The 18925-nt window shown below is 34.9% G+C and overlaps 1 protein-coding gene across 11 annotated transcripts in view; it reads left to right on the top strand.

The window, feature by feature from the left end:
• Positions 1-782: 782 nt before the first annotated feature.
• LOC107039164 (dynamin) overlaps positions 783-18925 on the top strand; it is a 36078-nt gene continuing 17935 nt past the window's right edge. For 5 of the 11 annotated variants that reach the window (XR_001460949.1, XM_015258640.1, XM_015258646.1 and 2 more), the window contains exons 1-13: positions 783-1200; positions 4521-4594; positions 5676-6029; positions 6746-6938; positions 8462-8671; positions 10245-10444; positions 10521-10666; positions 11093-11250; positions 13559-13585; positions 15787-15958; positions 16983-17228; positions 17457-17471; positions 17878-18084. Coding sequence is in view for 10 of the 11 variants with exons in the window: in XM_015258640.1 (XP_015114126.1) it covers positions 1037-1200; positions 4521-4594; positions 5676-6029; positions 6746-6938; positions 8462-8671; positions 10245-10444; positions 10521-10666; positions 11093-11250; positions 13559-13585; positions 15787-15958; positions 16983-17228; positions 17457-17471; positions 17878-18084 (2166 nt within the window). In the remaining variant the exon portion in view is untranslated. Of the gene's footprint in view, positions 1201-4520; positions 4595-5675; positions 6030-6745; positions 6939-8461; positions 8672-10244; positions 10445-10520; positions 10667-11092; positions 11251-13558; positions 13586-15786; positions 15959-16982; positions 17229-17456; positions 17472-17664; positions 17677-17877; positions 18085-18925 lie in introns of all 11 variants that reach the window. The other 6 variants (XM_015258642.1, XM_015258641.1, XM_015258644.1 and 3 more) reach the window with 4 other exon arrangements.

Genomic DNA, 18925 nt, shown 5'->3' with positions numbered 1-18925 from the left:
GCAATTCAAGTCTCCCTAAATCCTAAAATCCCTGCCCCGCCATCGCAAATCCCCTTCTGACCCCCAAAAACTCCAAAACCCCTTAAAAAACCTCATCTCTTCCCCCTGCACCCCTCAAACGCCCCCCTCCGCCGACCTGACCCCTAAAACCCAACTAATATTTGTTGAATCAAACGCCAACAATTTATTTCCTAAAAATACTATCATTTTAAACAACAAAACTAACATGCCACCCTCTCCCGTGCTCTCAATACCCCCCCCCCCTTAACACCCCATTTCCCGCCCGCAATTCAAGTCTCCCTAAATCCGAAAACTCCTACCCCTCCATCCCCAAGCCCTCCTCGCGCCGCCAAAAACTCCAAAACTCCTTTAAAAAAACCTCATCACTTCCCCCAAACCCCTCACCCTCCTCCCTGCACCCCTCACCCCCTAACCTGACCCCTAAAACTCAACTACCAACCTGCCGATATGGATTTTATCCTCTCCAGACTCGCAAAAACTGGGTCACAGGTCATCCACTCCCTTCTGCGCACGCTTATACTATCGATCATAACCCCCCTCTCGCCCCTCAGCCGCCAAAACGTCCCACTCAGACCCCTCGGGGGTCCACCCCAATCCCCTCAGGCCCCACCAATCGACAAGAACCCCCGAAAATTAAGAAAATAGCCGAAAAAAGTGAAAAAAATGGAGAATAATCACCGAATCCCTGAATTTGCTCGGTCAATCGCTCGTGCGAGTCCGCCCTAATCCGCCATTTTGATTCATCAGGCGTTGCGCGGTGGACAGGGTGGGCGAAAAAAAAAACGTAGTAGAGGTGGGTGATGATCACTGGCAGTTTGTGCGGTGAAACAGAGGCTTTCACGTCGTTTTAAAAATCACCGATTAAAAATTAAGAAGAACAAAAACGACAGATAAATTGGGAATTTGGGGGTTAAATCGCGGGTTAACGGCGTGAGCCGAGTGATCTCTCTCAACTTTTGTGCTGTATTTTTTGTTTATTTTTGGGTGGATAAGTGCACCTAACAATTTGTCAAAAATGGCTGGCAATACGGGAATGGAGCAATTGATTCCAATTGTTAATAAACTTCAGGATGCATTCACACAGCTGGGGGTGTCCATGCAGCTTGATTTGCCACAGATTGCTGTTGTCGGTGGACAAAGTGCGGGGAAAAGCTCAGTTCTGGAAAACTTTGTTGGAAAGTGAGTTACTAGAATTTTTTTTCATTTTTTTCCCAGTATTTTCCATTTTTCATACTGTTTCTGCGATTTTTTTCGAATTTTTGAGGAAATTTCGAGGGTTTTTTGGGGTTTTAGTTGATTTTATTATTTTCTTTTGAAGGCGTGGCGAGGGCCCTAGGGGAGGGGAGGGTCTGGGGTCCAGCAATTTTTTCATCTTATTTTTGTTTAGTTTTTTTATTTGGATTGAGGTTCAATTTTTTTTGGGGGGATTCAAGGGGATTTTATCTTATCGAAGTTTTGATTCGGTTGGGAATACAATGGGACGACTGTCGGGTTTTTGATGACGTCAGGGCGCCCACTCGTGGCCTGTCAAATGGACTCATTGGGAGATTTTATGTCGATGACTGGGGATTGATAAGACTGATGATTTATCATGATTTTTTATTGGATTTTATTGGAGATTTGGTGAGGGTTTTTAGGGGGGTTTTGCTCGGGAGGGGATTGATTTTTAGAGGATGAGGATCAATAATTTATAGGGTGAGAAATAAATAAGGGGTTAATTTGAGGGGGATGGGAGGACGGAGTTGAGGATTTTTGGAGTGGAGTTTTTGGGGAAATATCAAATTTTTTGTAGGTCAGGGAGTTCTTTACAAAAAAAAATTCTGGATATTTTTTTGTGGGAAGGGTTGTTAATTTAAGGTCTATGTAACCCTAGGACTTAACTGTGAATTAATCCCATTGACAGATTTTATTTGATTTTTTTAGATTTTATTTTTTAACGGAAATTGATAAGACATGATTTATACTGATTTTTATTGGGTTTTATTGGAAAATTTGTGAGGGTTTTTGGATGGTTTTTGCTGGGGAGGGGATTGATTTTTAGAGGCTGAGAATCAATAATTTATAGGGTGAAAAATAAATGCGGGGGTTAATTTGCGAGGGGAGGAAAGAAGGAGTTTATTTTTGGAGTGAAGTTTTTGGGGAAATATCAAAATTTTGTAGGCCAGGGAGTTCTTTACAAAAAAGATTTCTGGATATTTTTTTGTGGGAAGGGTTGTTAATTTCAGGTCTGTTTGACCCTAGGACTCAACTGTGAATTAATCCCATTGACAGATTTTATTTTATTTTTCTTTTAGATTTTATTTTTCATATATTTTTTTTAAATTTTTTTTTAGATTTTATTTTATTTTTTTATTATTCATATTTAATGGAAATTGGTGAGACATGATTTATACTGATTTTTATTGGATTTTATTGGAGAATTGGTGAGGGTTTTTAGGTGGGTTTTGCTCGAGAGGGGATTGATTTTTAGAGGGTGAGGATCAATAATTTATGGGGTGAGAAATAAATGAGGGGGGAGGGAAGAAGGAGTTGAGGATTTTTGGAGTGGAGTTTTTAGGGAATTTGGGAAAAAAATCAGATCATTAATATTATACTATTTGAAAAATTTGATCAGCATATTTTGAACATTCATTAATGTAAGGGGCAAATTCTTGTAATATTGCAGAAATGTAATACTGATGGGGATCACTGCTGGAGATTGATAACACTGATGATTTTTTATTGGGTCTCATTGGAGAATTGGGTAGGGTTGCTAGGTGGATTTTCTTCGTGAGGAGATTGATTTTTAGAGGAAGAGGATCAATAATTTATGGGGTGAGAAATTAATAGGGGGGGGGGTCCATTCGTGGGAGGAGAGAAGAAGGAGTTGAGAATTTTTGGAGTGGAGTTTTTGGGGAAAGGTCAGATTTGTTATAGGCGATTCTTTACAAAAAAGATTTCTTTGCAGTGATCGGCATCAATCATTATTCCAGAAATATTAAGAGAATTATTTTCCCAAATAACCGAATTCATTCGTTTATCATTGGGACTTAGAAAATAATAAATAATTGAGAATTTAAATTTTTTCAATAACTATTAAATAAACAATTGGAAATTTTCAAAAAATATTAGAGATTATCAAATAATCGTCATTCTTCCGAATTCGATTATTGATTGGTAAAATAATTCGGAATTCAAATATTTAATTATTGATTAATTTAATAATGGAAAATTGTCAAGTTCTATTACTTGATTGAGTATTTATAAAATTAATGGTAATGGTAATTTATGATTATGCCTATCTCTGTTTCTTTGATAGTTTTCAGGAAGGATTATTAATTTAATCTCTCTTTCATCCTACGAAGATTCTCTGCCGACGACTGGAGATTAATAATACTGACAATTTATAATGATTTTATTCGGTTTTATTGGAGAGTTAGTGAGGGTTTTTACGTGGATTTGCTTCGGAGGAGACGATTGATTTTTAGGCGGTGAGGATCAATTATTCACCCGGCTGAAAAATTAATGAGGGGATTTTAATTCGTTAGCGGAAAAGCGAAAAAAAGTTGAGGGTTTTGCGGGGGATTTTTTACGGAAAACTCAGATTTTTTATAGGTCAAGGGATTCTTCACGAAAAAGATCTCTTCGATTGTTACTGAGATGATTGACAACCGAGGATTTTTTTTAACACTTACAATTGAGCTTCAGAGCTCTAGTTAAAAAATTATTTAATCCTAGCACTCAACCTTTAAGGCCCGAGTGGATTATCTTTCGAGCGTTATCTCGATTGTTTTTCCATCTTCATAATCTAGAGTATATCACAATTTCCATTGGACTTTACATCACACAAAAAAAAATAAAAAATAAAAAAAAAAGAAATAAAAAAATTAGAAAAAAAACTGAACATTCTCAAAGAGCGTTTTAACAATTTATCATGGTAACTAACGATCTGACAGCCATGAAATACATCAAATTATTAATTTGCAATTTCCTCCCTATTGAGTTTATTTCCCAATATTTAAAAAAAACGCTCTTTGAAAATGTTTTTGCCTTTTGCAGCTTTTTTCAACGTTTTTTTGATATTGCACTCATAATTTTTGGCGACTCCACGGCCATGTAAAACTGAATAGAAGTTGGAGATCATTTCAAATTATCAAAATAAAAAAAAAACAACCAAGATCACGTTCAAAAGATAATCTACCCGGGCCTTAAATTATTTTTATTCATTCCGATACTTAACTGAGGATTTTCTTAAATGTGCTTGGTGCAGCCGGGCTAGAGTCAAAGAGATGTCTATTCTGCAATTATACGAAGTTCTTCACCCAGACATTTTACTTAATTTGTTTAATTCACTGGAGACGTTTCATTGCCTCAATCAATTGTTTCGTTCGTGGTACCATCGGTGACCCCTCGTGCTCCATCTCCCACGTCTTACTCAATTAAACAACTCCTTAACTCGATGTCAACGTCGGTCATTTCCTCGATTATGTAAATTCATCTTTTGTTTCGTTTTCTTCCAGGGATTTCCTGCCGAGAGGATCGGGCATTGTCACGAGAAGGCCACTCATTCTGCAGCTCATCAATAGCATGACTGGTAAGCGAAAACTACATTAATCAATTGAAACGTTAAATTTATCAATAAATCGAGCAATTCGAAACCGCGTCGGCCTAAATACGCAATTAATCGAGAACGAGGGGTTTTACGATAAAATGTTAGAAACCATTTTTTGTAGAGAATTCAATTTCCAACAAAAATTGTTTTATGACATTTTCCTCTAGACCTACCCATTATCGAGATAAATCCCTAATTAATAAAATACGTCTTGTTTAGGACAAACATGATAGTTAATTAGTTAATTATCCCAGTAACGAATGCTTTTACGATAAAATGTCAAAGAACATTTTTTGTCGGAAATTGGATTCGCTACAAAAAATGTTTTATAACATTTTTCTGTAGACCCAGTCATTATGGAGATAACGACTTTTTTTTTTATTTATTAATTTTTTTTTTTCTATTGACAGCTGTATAAATCTGTAGGTTTTGCGCTTAAATAAAAGAAAAAAAAAAGATAATGACTTAATTAACAAAACAGTTATTATTATTTAGGAAAAACATGATTGATAACTCTTGAATCAATTAAATTTCCTCGGTAATGATTAGATGTATCAGAAAATGTCAAAGAATATTCTTGTGGAGGACTAAATTTCCCACGAGACATGTCTTAAAACCACTTGTTAATTTTTTTATAAAAAAAAAAATGAAAAAAACCTCATCATTTCATTAAAAAATAAAATCACTCTTCCTCTTGGATTGTCTCACATCCTGTCACACAATAGCCTCTGATAAATTTCCTGATAACCAAGATAGCGTTCCTGAAATCACTCTCGATCGTTGACCTCCAAATGATATCAAAATCCCAATTGCGCTGTGCATTCAACAACAAAAGAACGAAATTAGGAAAAAAAATTATTTTATGCAATTCTAAAATATTTTTACAAACATAACAAAACAAAGATAATTTCTTTTAAATTCATTACTACAATTTAATTTTCCAACAGAATATGCAGAAAAAAACAACGAAATTAGAAGAAAAAACTGAATTTATTAAATTAAAAAATCGTTTTTAAGAAAATATCTTTTGGGAATTTATTTTAATAATTCGATTCTCCAACAGAACATGCGGAATTTCTTCACTGCAAAGGTAAGAAATTCGTGGACTTTGACGAGGTTCGTCGAGAGATCGAGGCAGAAACAGACAGAATAACCGGCAGCAACAAGGGAATATCAAACATTCCCATAAACCTGAGAGTATACTCACCAAACGTGCTGAATTTAACCCTGATTGACTTGCCTGGTCTCACCAAAGTGCCAGTCGGTGACCAGCCAGTGGACATCGAGGCGCAGATCAAGGGAATGATATTTCAGTTCATCAAGAAGGAGAATTGTCTCATTCTAGCTGTCACACCTGCTAATACTGATTTAGCCAATAGCGATGCACTCAAACTTGCCAAGGAGGTGGATCCAGAGGGTAAGGGGCGTCATCCTGAGGGTTTCAACATTTAAGTTTTTGATTTTTCGCCTCATTTCAATTAATTATTAAATAATAATTTGATTTGGTTGATTTGATTTGATTATGGCCGTTTCCATCGCCATTAATCAAAATTCAATTCATATATCAATTTTTAGAATTTTAGAATTTTTAAAAAAATGTGTTGTCCCATGAAAACTAAAAAAAATGCTCGGAATTTATTGAATGAGGCCTTTGAAAAATTGTCTCGATGTCCCTTTGACCGAGTTCGAAGATGATGGCGATAGTAGTAATCATAAATCGGCATCAATCATTACTTTAGTAATATTGTTTTTGATTTTTCGCCTCATTTCAATTAATTATCCAAAAAGGCCAAATATGCAATTGTTGCTATTGAATCAGCAAATTTAATCGTTTTCGAATGTAGGTGTTGTTGAGCCGTTTCCATCGCCATTAATTAAAATTCAATTCATATATCAATTTTTAGAAATTTAGAATTAAAAAAAAAAATTGTTGAAATCTGGCACAATTGATTAAAGAAGAAAGGTAATTCAATTGAGCAGAATAATATCAAACGATAAATGATATGTGATGAAGAAAATTATGTGCAAAATGGGCATTCGGAACCATTTGCTAATTTATTAACAAAAATAGTTATATTATATGAAGGCAAAAGCAATTCTCCACTTGTTTAATATTATTTCGAATTTTTTCAGGGGTCAGAACCATTGGTGTCATCACCAAACTGGATCTTATGGATGAGGGAACTGATGCGAGGGACATTTTGGAGAACAAATTTCTACCTTTGCGTCGGGGGTACATTGGAGTCGTCAATAGAAGTCAGAAAGACATTGAGGGACGAAAGGATATTAAGAATGCTCTGGCAGCTGAGAGGAAGTTCTTCCTCAGGTAAATAATAATTTTTTAATGAACAAAAACTTTTTTTAATAATTAAGACCCGGGTGTACTATCTTTCGAATGCTATCTGGATTTTTTTTTCCTTTCGTAATCCAAAATTGTCAATTGAGTGGTACATCATGTAGAAATTCCCAAAAATTATGATAGAATGATAAAAAAAATAGAAAAAATTCTGAACTCTTTCAAAGAGCGTTTTTAATTGAGATTCAGAATGAGTTGAAAAAAGTGGAAATTACTAATATCTGATTCGCTGTGGGAAATTATCTATTAGCTGTCATTTTCCATGGTGGATAACAAAACACTAACTCCTCGTGGGAAGTGACAGCTAGGTATCTCAATTTTCAAAACAGTGGTATGTAGTCATCTGCCATTTTTACGTGATAAAAGTGTGATTAAAAAATTCTCCAAAATATTACAACTTTTTTCAAAGAGCCTTTTCCGTAATAAATGTCTCTGTGCAGTGTGGGAAAAGATTTACGAAATCAGTAGTCCCCCTGCATGACATTGGGTGACAGGCCTCCATTTGTCATCATAAATCAGATACATTTTTCAATTTCTTGTTATTCAACTTATTCTGAATATAAATTAACAATGCTCTTTGAAAAAATTAAGAATTTTTTCTACTTTTTTTTAATTATTCATTCATAATTTTTCAAAACTTCTGCATGATGCAGGACTCAATTGACAATTTCAGATGACGAAAGATGGAAAAAAACATTGAGATAACATTCGAAAGATAGTAGAGCCGGGCCTTAAACTAATTAATTGTTAAATTTTTTGTTAATGTAGAATTCTCCAACTTTTTTATTTAGTTTTGCTTTTTTAAATTTTTGATTACTGTTTTCTATTCAAATATTAATTCACAATGGGGTATGAACTATTAATTGAGAGATAAAACATTTGAAACGAATTTATTTTGTTAATTCTTCTAGTTACAATTGTGACAGATTATTTTTAATTCTATTTTTTTTTTTTTTTTTTAATTAGTGGGCGATTTGAAGGGGCTGATTCTGGGAAAAATGTTAGAAATTTTTCTTCGGAAATTTAATTTTCTACAAAAACGTCTGATGGCCTTCTGCCCTAATTTCTTAATCAACACAAGTGGATCGAATTTCATTCCGATGATTTCATCACTCGGTTATCCATTATCAATTGTACATTACGACGAGAACGTTATTATACATTTTCTTCTAAATTTCTTCTAGACAAATGCCGCATTAAAACCCTTTTTTTTCTATTAATAGAAAACTCCTGAAATACATTTTGAAAAAGTAGAATTATCTCCATAACGAGTAGTTTTAGAGAAAAACACCATAAGACATTTTTTGTAGCTGAGAAAATTTCCAACAAAAACGCCTACTCACATTTTCTTCTACAGTGATTAGTGCACGAGATAAATGGTCGAGTATAAAAGTGACTGAATCCCACGTTTTTAGTTTCACGATTTAATTTTTGCATAATTTATTATTAGTTCTGTTTGGATTTTAATACAACTTTTTTTTCGTAATTTTCAGTCATCCATCCTATCGACACTTGGCTGACAGACTTGGCACACCGTATTTACAACGTGTCCTCAACCAACAGCTGACGAATCACATAAGGGACACCCTTCCAGCCCTCAGGGATCGCCTCCAGAAGCAACAGTTGGCTCTTGAGAAGGATGTCGAGCAGTACAAACACTTCAGGCCTGATGATCCAGCCATCAAGACAAAAGCTATGCTGCAGTAAGTTAATAAACAATTAGTTTAATCCAATGCAATTGTCTAATTTATTGATTCATCAATTTAATCAATGATTGTTATTGAATTATTTTGTAAATATCTCGAAAACTGATCATTTTTCCTTAAAAAAAATTTTTTTTTCCAATTTTTTACCAAAAATATCTTCCATATTTTTTTTAAATCCATTATTTTTTTAGATATTTGCAGTAAATTAATAAACAATTAATTTTATCTAATGTAATTGACTAATTTATTGATTGCTTAACTGAATCAATTTAATTAATTCAACAATATTTAAATAATCGCATTATGTTATAAATATCTCTAAAATTGATGATTTTTCCTTTAAAATTTTTTCTTTCAATTTTTCACGAAAAAATATCTGCAATATTTTTTTTAAATCTATTATTTTTTTAGATATTTGCAGTAAATTAATGATCAATTAATTTAATCCAATGTGATTGATTAATTTAATCGATTCAATTAACTAAATTCAACAACATTTAAACCATCAGATTATTTCGTATATATCTTTAGAAGTAATATTTTTTATTAAATTTTTTTGCTTCATTTTTTTACAAAAAATCTGTTCAATCTATTTTTTTTTAATCCATTAATTTTTGAGATATTTGCGAAATCCAATTTTCTTAATTTTTTAAAGTTTTCTTTTCGCTACAAAGTTATGAAATTTTCGCCTTTATTATTCATCAATTATTGGAAGTACGAAAAAATTCATTGAAATAAGATACTTCATGAGCCAGAGTCTTGTCATCTCATTCACAAAACCATAATTTTTATTTTTTTCAGATCAATTCGAATGTTTCTGTAGGTATTTAACTTGCACTTGCGTTCGTCCTGATTAATATCTCTCCTCCCCTTCGTTTTATTGATTATTATTCTCACCTCCTTCGCATGACCAGAGTGCCCCAATAACCCACCGAATATCGATTATTTGGTGATGACAATCAAACACTTGAATAATGAATAAAATTCTAATTTAGGTTTTATTCCTCGTGCAATTAAAACGTCGGTGTTTCAGCTTTTTAAAGATATTAGCTGGTGTTTTATAGGTGGAACGGTATTATTAGATTTTTTTTTCGTTTGTGGTGAATAGAGATAGCAAGGCTCGATGCTCTTTATTATCAAGTCGTCAGTGATGTGAAATGAGATGAGTTCTAAATTAATGTAGTAGATTAAAAGGAAATGTCTGGGGGTTTGTTTATTGGGAGTTTAATTGTTCACAAGAAAATGTTCCTGACATTTGAAACCAATTTTTTACGAGATAATTAAACAGTTGAGGACTAATTAAATGGTTTTATAGAAGTGTGAATTTAAAAAAAAATTATTTTCTAAATATCTCGAGAAGGAGTGGGTTTAGAAGAAAATATCTCTGAACCTTTTTTGTAGCTCATTAAATTCTCGAAAAAAATGTCTCTTGAAATTTTCTTCTCACACTTTTAGTTCTCGATATATTTACGAAATAAATTGCCCAAAAATTCGAACTCATCCCTTTTTGCAATCATTTTTAAAATTAAAATAGAAATTCTAATGAAATTGTCTTGTCACTTTCCTCCAGGATGATTCAACAGCTCCAGTCAGACTTCGAGAGGACTATCGAGGGCTCTGGCTCAGCCCAGATCAATACCAATGAGCTGAGTGGTGGTGCTAAGATAAATCGATTGTTTCATGAGAGATTCCCCTTTGAAATTGTCAAAATGGAGTTTGATGAGAAGGAGCTACGTAGAGAGATTGCATTTGCCATTAGAAATATCCATGGTACGTCGGGATGACCTTCAAAAATGCCTGAATAATTTTTTTAAATTACTAACGCAACGTTTGTTGATTTATTTAGGTATCAGGGTGGGACTCTTCACTCCTGACATGGCTTTCGAGGCCATTGTTAAAAAACAAATAAACAGACTGAAGGAACCCAGTCTCAAGTGTACGGATCTTGTTGTGCAGGAACTCAGCAATGTCGTACGCATTTGTACAGATCGGGTGAGTAATTTTCAATAATTCTCATCATATGATTCAATTAATTTCATTAGTCGAAAAATTTCCTGAAATTTATTGTGGAAAAAGTTGATTTTTTTCATTAAAAATCAAATTTTTTCGGATCTTTTCATCATTATGGTGTCGATAATGACCCCATCAACATTCCAGGAAAATTCGCGTTCTCAACCTCTGATTTTAAACCCATATTGCCCCACCGATTGATGGAATAAATCCAGAAATCCATTTTTCACTTCAAAATCGAAAAGTCCCAATATTTTTAAAATTAATAGGGCAAAATGGGTTCAGCACCAGTGGTTGAAATCGGGAAATTCTCCAAAAATCAGTTGAAATTCCCCAAATAATCATAAAATATCGACAAGTACGTAAATCATCCCAAATTAATATTCCTTGACTCATTTATAATTGCAGATGTCACGTTACCCTCGATTAAGGGAAGAAACCGAGCGAATAATAACCACCTACATACGGCAACGTGAGCAATTATGTAAAGAGCAATTGATTCTCCTAGTGGACTGCGAACTTGCCTACATGAACACCAATCACGAGGACTTCATTGGTTTCGCCAAGTAAGCAAATATTCATTACCTCTGAATCAATCCACTTGTTTACAAAAATTTTCGTTTGTTCATTAAATTGATGAGTTATTGAAGAGAATTAAAAAAATATACATAACGAGGTAGTTAGGCGAACTATGCTATTGTGCAGAGTACTTGAAACCACCTTGAATTATTTCTGTACTGGCTATTTAAATTCTTCCGGTTATTTATCACCTTCGGAGCCTGTTAAATGTCAATCACTTTATTATAGATGCACTCTGTACCTTTATTTTGAATGGCATTTAGTTATTTGCACAAAATGAAACGATTTAATTATCAATTAGAGTTGGATTGAGCATCACATTCACCCCTTGACTGAGAAAAAATTATGAAGAATTGTTTGGAATTTTTTATTTTGGGGAAAATGTCAGAAGTTTTTTCTAGGAACATTAATTCTTCGTGAAAAAATGTTCTGTGACGTTTTCGAGATAATTACATAATCAATAGGGGAAAGTAGGGAAAACTGAATCACCAGGAAATAAAATAGAGGAGAGCAGGATTGAACGAATAATCGTTGATTCTTAATAGCTCAACGACAGAGTGAAATTCAAATTTTTTTTCCATTTTAAAGGTGTTTTTTCAGGCTTTAAAATGAGCCGACTTATCCTAATCGCATCATTTGGTCAGGAGTCATCGGTCATCAGTCATTTGACTCTTAACCTTACGTGTTTTCTGGGTCATTTGACCCTTAACTCCGAGCGCCCTTACGGGTCATTTGACCCGTAATTCTAGGTGTTTTCAAGGGTCGTTTGACCCTTACGACTATTTGACCCTCAATTCCAAGCGCCCTTAAGGGTCATTTGATTCTTAACCTTACGTGTTGTCACGGGTCGTTTGACCCTTACGATCGTCAGCCCCTCAACTCCAAGCGCCCTTAAGGGTCATTTGACTCTTAACCGTATGTGTTTTCAAGGGTCGTTTGACCCGTACGATCGTTTGTCCCTCAACTCCAAGCACCCTTAAGGGTCATTTGACTCTTAACCTTACGTGTTTTCATGGGTCATTTGACCCTTAACTCCAAGCGCCCTTACGGGTCATTTGACTCTTAACCTTACGTGTTTTCAAGGGTCGTTTGACCCTTACGACTATTTGACCCTCAATTCCAAGTGCCCTTAAGGGTCATTTGACTCTTAACCTTACGTGTTTTCAAGGGTCGTTTGACCCTTACGACTATTTGACCCTCAATTCCAAGTGCCCTTAAGGGTCATTTGACTCTTAACCTTACGTGTTTTCAAGGGTCGTTTGACCCTTACGACTATTTGACCCTCAATTCCAAGTGCCCTTAAGGGTCATTTGACTCTTAACCTTACGTGTTTTCAAGGGTCGTTTGACCCTTACGATCGTTTGCCCGTCAACTCCAAGCGCCCTTAAGGGTCATTTGACTCTTAACCGTACGTGTTTTCAAGGGTCGTTTGACCCTTAAAACCATTTGACCCTCAACCGAAAACTGAAAAAGTTTCCTAAATTGTCTTAAGTCGTCGTTTTTCTGGGTGTTGTACTTTGCCCCTTGTTGCAGGCTCAAATGGTTTTGAGGGTCAAGCGGCTCTCAAAAACATGTGGAGTCCAGGGTCAAATGCTCTTAAGGGTCAAACAAGTTGAAACAAAGTGAACAGGAAGAATCATTTGATCTCTAATCCTACACGTCATCAAGGGCTCATTTGACCCTCAACATTCTTAAGGGTCGATTGACCCTTACGACCATTTGACCCTCAACCAAAAAAAAACCAAAAAATCCTGAATTATGAATAAATGAAAAATAATTTTTTCTCAGTCCAAAAACTGCAAAATGTCGCACCTTCTTAAAAATTCTACAGCACACGCTTGAGTAATTGCTTCACAAAAACCCACAGCTAATAGTTAATTTGCACATAGCGAATAAAAAAAAATAATACGAATGGAAAAAAAAACATACAACAGAAGTATTTGGCATCCTCAGTAGTTAACAATGACTTTCCAGTCAGACTTGACTATTGAATAGATAATTCTATCAACTGATGAAAGATCATCTAATGACATCTTTGTATCATTCAAGGACCTTCATAACTAGATGAATCATTAACCCGCAATTTAATAATTTATCGTACACTATTTATTTCTTAATTTCATTGAATTGTTTATCACTTTCCAACGCTTTTTGCCTCTCACCAGAGTACTTTCGTTTTCTTTTATTAAAGTTTGAGGAAGATTATTACTTAATCTTCTTGATTTTTCATTTTTCAAAAAAAAACTGTTATATTTCACCAAATATAAACATTTATTTATGTAATTATATCGGCAGCGCGGCGGCCAGTATCTATAATTCAAGGTAAGAACATCAATGAACATCACCACGAGTTCGTTTATTTAATTAAATGAATTAATTATCTCGTTTTTTTATCAGAAAATTTTGTGATGAAATTTAGGAGAAGTTGAGTGCGTTCATTTAGATTTTTTCTAGGTTTTTTGGGGATTGCGGGGGAAGAGGGGGTGGGAGTGATGAATAGGGCGGGGGGGATATTTCATGATTTTTTAAATATTTCTACTATTCAATAATTCATTGGAAATTATATTTAAGTTTGAGGTGAAACTTTCGAAGCTTTTTTTAATGATTAAAAAATTATGAATTTAAAAAGCCCAGATGACCTTGAATTGCATAACAACTCCGGTCCGTCACTACCACGTAATCTACGTAAATGATCATATATAGGCTCTCCCGTTCGACCCGTGTCCTCCTTGCCTCTCCCAGCAGACCTTTGAGATTGTCCTACCTGTGTTCTGTAATTTGACCCTTGCGAGTTATGATCCTTGCGACGTTTGATCCTCGAAAGATATGACCCTGATGACGTTTGACTCTCCCGAGGTATGACCCTTGTGGCGTTTGACCCTCGCAAGGTATGACCCTCATGAGCATTAATAGTTACGTCAGGGGGTTTTTGATAAATTGTTTACCGTTTTTTGCCATCCATACGTCGAAGGGTCGAACTATCATAAATGAAGCAAAATAGTTAGAAGGCTCTCTCATTTTGCCTCGCAAAGGTCAAACGCTGCAAGGGTCATACCTCGCAAGGGTCAAACAACAGAGGCAGACAAGCCAATCTCAAGAGTCCAATGATCATGAGGCTCGACCAAGAGAAGCAGGCAGGAAAATCGCAAGGGTCAAACGATCATATATCGAGCGAAATATATCAGAAAGCTCTCCCGTTTGACCCGTGTCCTCCTTACCTCTCCCAGTTGACCCTTGAGGTTGCCCTACCTGTACTCTGTGGTCTGATACTTGCGAGTTATGATCCTTGCCACGTTTGATCCTCGGAAGATATGACCCTGATGACGTTTGACTCTCCCGAGGTATGACCCTTGTGACGTTTGACCCTCGTGAGCATTGATAGTTACGTCAGGGGGTTTTTGATAAATTATTTACCGTTTTTTACCATCTATACGTCGAAGGGTCGAACTATCATAAATGAAGCGAAGTAGATAGAAGGCTCTCTCATTTTGCCTCGCAAGGATCAAACGTTGCAAGGGTCAAACAACAGAGGCAGCCAGGCCAATCTCAAGGGTCAAACGACCAGAGGGGTCAACCAGGAGAGGCAAACAGGACAATCACAAGCGTCCAATGATCATGGGGCTCAACCAGGAGAAGCTGGCAGGAAAATCGCAAGGGTCAAACGATCATATATCGAGCGAAATATATCAGAAAGCTCTCCCGTTTGACTCGTGTCCTCCTTGCCTCTCCCAGTTGACCCTTGAGATTGTCCTGCCTGTACACGGTCGTTTGACCCTTGCGAGTTATGACCCTTGTGACATTCGACCCTCGCGAGGTATGACCCTTGTGAGCATTGATAGTTACGTCAGGCGGGGTTTTGATCAATTTTTCACCTTTTTTAGTATCCACAGGCAAATTACTGATATTTCAGGCATCATTTTCTGGGCATTTTAAATTTATTTTTCCTCGTTAAACAAAAAAATATATGAAATATCCCCATTTTGCCCCTAGAGCTTGGAATATCCTTTAAAAAAATCTGAACCACTTATCTTTTCAATTGAATTGATTGCAAAATTAATATTCCTACATTTTTTCTTTCATTATTAATTAATTTTTTCATTGATTTATCTTTCTCTTGCATCGTTAAATATTTAATTTCCTTCTCATTATTTTTTTGTATGCTGTTATGCTACTTTCATCCAATAAAATCGCATCATTGTCATCAGGCTCACGTACATCTCACATTAATCAATAAAATCATGATAAATGAATTTTTGAAAAAATTATAAAAGTGATTTTTTCGTAACAAAAAAAAAGGAGAAAAAGATGCTGATTATTGCGTGTTGCGTAGAACTGACTTAGCCACTGTTGCCTAGGGCATTTGTTTGCTTTTTCTGCATTTAATTGTTGTTCAACAAAAAAAATTTCCAACATTTTTTATTATTGAAAATAAGTTGTATGCATTGTGAAGGCTCTATTTGATTTTTTTAGGGTATTTAGATTGTACTTTTGTGGTTGAAGTGATGAAATTGTTTATGTTGCAGTGCTCAGCAGTCGTCTGAAAATGCTGTCAAGGCTGGAAGACACACACTTGGTAATCAGGTCATCAGGAAGGGCTACATGTGCATTCATAATCTTGGAATCATGAAGGGAGGCTCCAGGGACTATTGGTTTGTTCTCACGTCTGAGAGCATTTCCTGGTTCAAGGATGAAGAGGTGAATTATCAGGGATTGTTCATTATTGCACATTTTGCTGTTTTGAAATTATTTCGTATCTTTGAAATTGTGATGCCTGAAAAAACGCATTTCCCTGGATTTTTAACATAAAACAAGTGGAAAATTGCTCTTGTATTGCACATAGTATAGTTATTTTTGATAATAAATTAGCAATGTGCTTCCAAATGGTTATTTTGTACATTATTTTCGTCTAGCATGTATAATTCATTAATTATTTCATTTTATTAAATTGAATGAGATTTCTTTTTAACTAATTTTGTCAGATTTTCAACTTTGTTGAATGTTATCATCATCATTATTCCTATCATCCCTTTATTATATACAACCGATTGTCTTTTTTACGGTTCTATCTCTCCCCTCAGCCCTTCGATAAAATGTTAATAGAAAAATGTTATTTATACATACTTGAATGAATTTAAAACATCACATTTGAAGAAACCATCAGAAAGCTCACTTTCAGGGAAATTCATGAAAAATTCGAAATTTTCAACAATCATTATAAAAATCAAATTAACCAATATAGCTATCGTAATCATCTTCTAACTGGGACTTAATGGCATTAAAACAAACATTTCAAGCTATGCCTCAATTCATTTGAAGTATGATATTCAAAGATATCCCCGGAATTGTGATTTTCAAAAAATTCAAAATTTTTGGAAATTTTCAAATTAATCAAAATAACTATTATGGCCTTCATCTTCAAACTCGGTCGAAAGGACATCCAAACAAATTTTTTAAGGCATCATTCAATCAATTTAGAACATTTTTTTTAGTTAACGTGGGACAACCGATTTTCGAAAAAATTCGAAAATTAAAAAATTAATCGATGAATTAAATTTTAATTAACGACGATGGATAGGGCTCAACAACACCTACATTTTTAAAAAAGTTTCAGTTCCAATTCCCTGAATTTTTACGATAACAAAAATTCTCCAAATGAATTCCTAATTGAATATTTCTTTTTTAATTGAACAATTCTTTAATTAAATTTCTTTGCACCCAGGAACGTGAGAAGAAGTACATGCTTCCACTGGACGGACTGAAGCTCCGTGACCTTGAGCAAGGCTTCATGTCTCGTCGCCACTTGTTTGCTCTCTTCAATCCCGAGGGACGAAATGTTTACAAGGATTATAAACAACTCGAGTTGAGTTGCGAGACCCAGGATGATGTCGACTCGTGGAAGGCGTCCTTCCTCAGGGCTGGCGTCTACCCCGAGAAGTCCACCGAACAAGCCAACGGAGAAGGCGAGGTAAAATAATAATTGATTAGCAGTAGCAAAAAAAATCACTTCAGGAATTTCCATCGAATTATAATATCTTCGTCTCCATTCGTATTTTCTCCACTTAAATTCAATTGTTGACTCGTTTCGTCAGTCTTTATTCATCATTCACATGTTTGAGATGTTTATTTCGTTCATTAATTGATTTTTCAAACTGTTTTTATTTCACTATTTCATCTTTATTTCCTCACATTTTAGGACGATAAACTTCGGGTGAGTTGTCAGGCGTGTGAATTATTCCTAACAGTGTGAATTTTACATTTGAATAATTAACAAGAGCAGTTATGAATAATGAAATAATCAATTAACTGGGAATTTTTATTATTTCTTTAAATTAGGAATCGTTTTCCCCCAAATATTCACCAAATTTTCCTCTGTTTTTGTTTGATAAATAAATCACCTGAAGGAAGGATACGAGGTTTGTAGTTTAAAAAAAAGTAGAAAAACACTCACAAGAATTAATTTAGTGAGAAGAAACACGCACGCCCACGACACAAGGATTTTTTACAGTTTTTTTTAACCCAGATTGCGAACACAAACAAATTGTTTTTGCATTTTTATTTAAATCTGGAGTCGTTGGTTGTTTGGGACTAATGGATTTGTTGGATCGTCGTTTTAGGGGGGATCCGAGGGCCAGTCCTCGATGGATCCGCAGCTCGAGCGACAGGTCGAGACCATCAGGAACTTGGTCGACTCGTACATGAAAATTGTCACGAAAACGACTAGAGATCTCGTTCCAAAGACTATTATGCATCTGATCATCAATAATGCGAAGGAGTTTATCAATGGAGAGCTGTTGGCTCATTTGTATGCCAGTGGGGACCAAGTAAGAGGATTTATTATTTTTTCTTTCGACTGGAAGCTTTGTAATTTCTCAAATTGAGGCCCGGGTGTACTATCTTTTGAACGTTATCTCGACGTTTTTTTTCATCTTTCGCCATCTGAAATTGTCAATTGAGACCTGCATCATGCAGAAGTTTTGAAAAATTATGAATGAATAATCAAAAAAAAGTAGAAATATTCTCAATTTTTTCAAAGAGCATTTTTAATTTATATTCAGAATAAGTTGAATAACAAGAAATTGAAAAATGTATCTGATTTACGGTGACAAATGGGGCGGCCTGTCACCCAATATCATGCAGGGGGAAGACTGATTTCGTAAATCTTTTCCCACACTGCACAGAGATATTTATTACGGAAAAGGCTCTTTGATAAAATTTGTAATATTTTGGAGAATTTTTTAATCACACTTTTATCACATAAAAATGGCAGATGGCTACATACCACTGTTTTGAAAATTGAGATACCTAGCTGTCACTTCCCATGAGGAGTTAGTGTTTTGTTATCCACCATGGAAAATGACAGCTAATAGATAATTTATCACAGCGAATCAGATATCAGTAATTTCCACTTTTTTCAGCTCATTCTGAATCTCAATTAAAAACGCTCTTTGAAAAAGTTCAGAATTTTTTCTATTTTTTTTTTTATCATTCTATCATAATTTTTGGGAATTTCTACATGATGTACCACTCAATTGATAATTTTGGATTACGAAAGATAAAAAAATCCAGGTAACATTCGAAAGATAGTACGTCCGGGTCTTAATGTTTCCAATTTTTTGTGTTGGGGTTACTAAATATGGACTAAAAAGTCCGAAATTTTCTTAA

The sequence above is a fragment of the Diachasma alloeum genome, unplaced genomic scaffold, assembly GCF_001412515.2.
Source record: "Diachasma alloeum isolate Michigan unplaced genomic scaffold, Dall2.0 Dall_scaffold_00294, whole genome shotgun sequence".
Taxonomy (NCBI): Eukaryota; Metazoa; Arthropoda; class Insecta; order Hymenoptera; family Braconidae; genus Diachasma; species Diachasma alloeum.
Note: the sequence above shows the minus strand (reverse complement) of the source record. Positions and strands in the feature narration are given on the sequence as shown.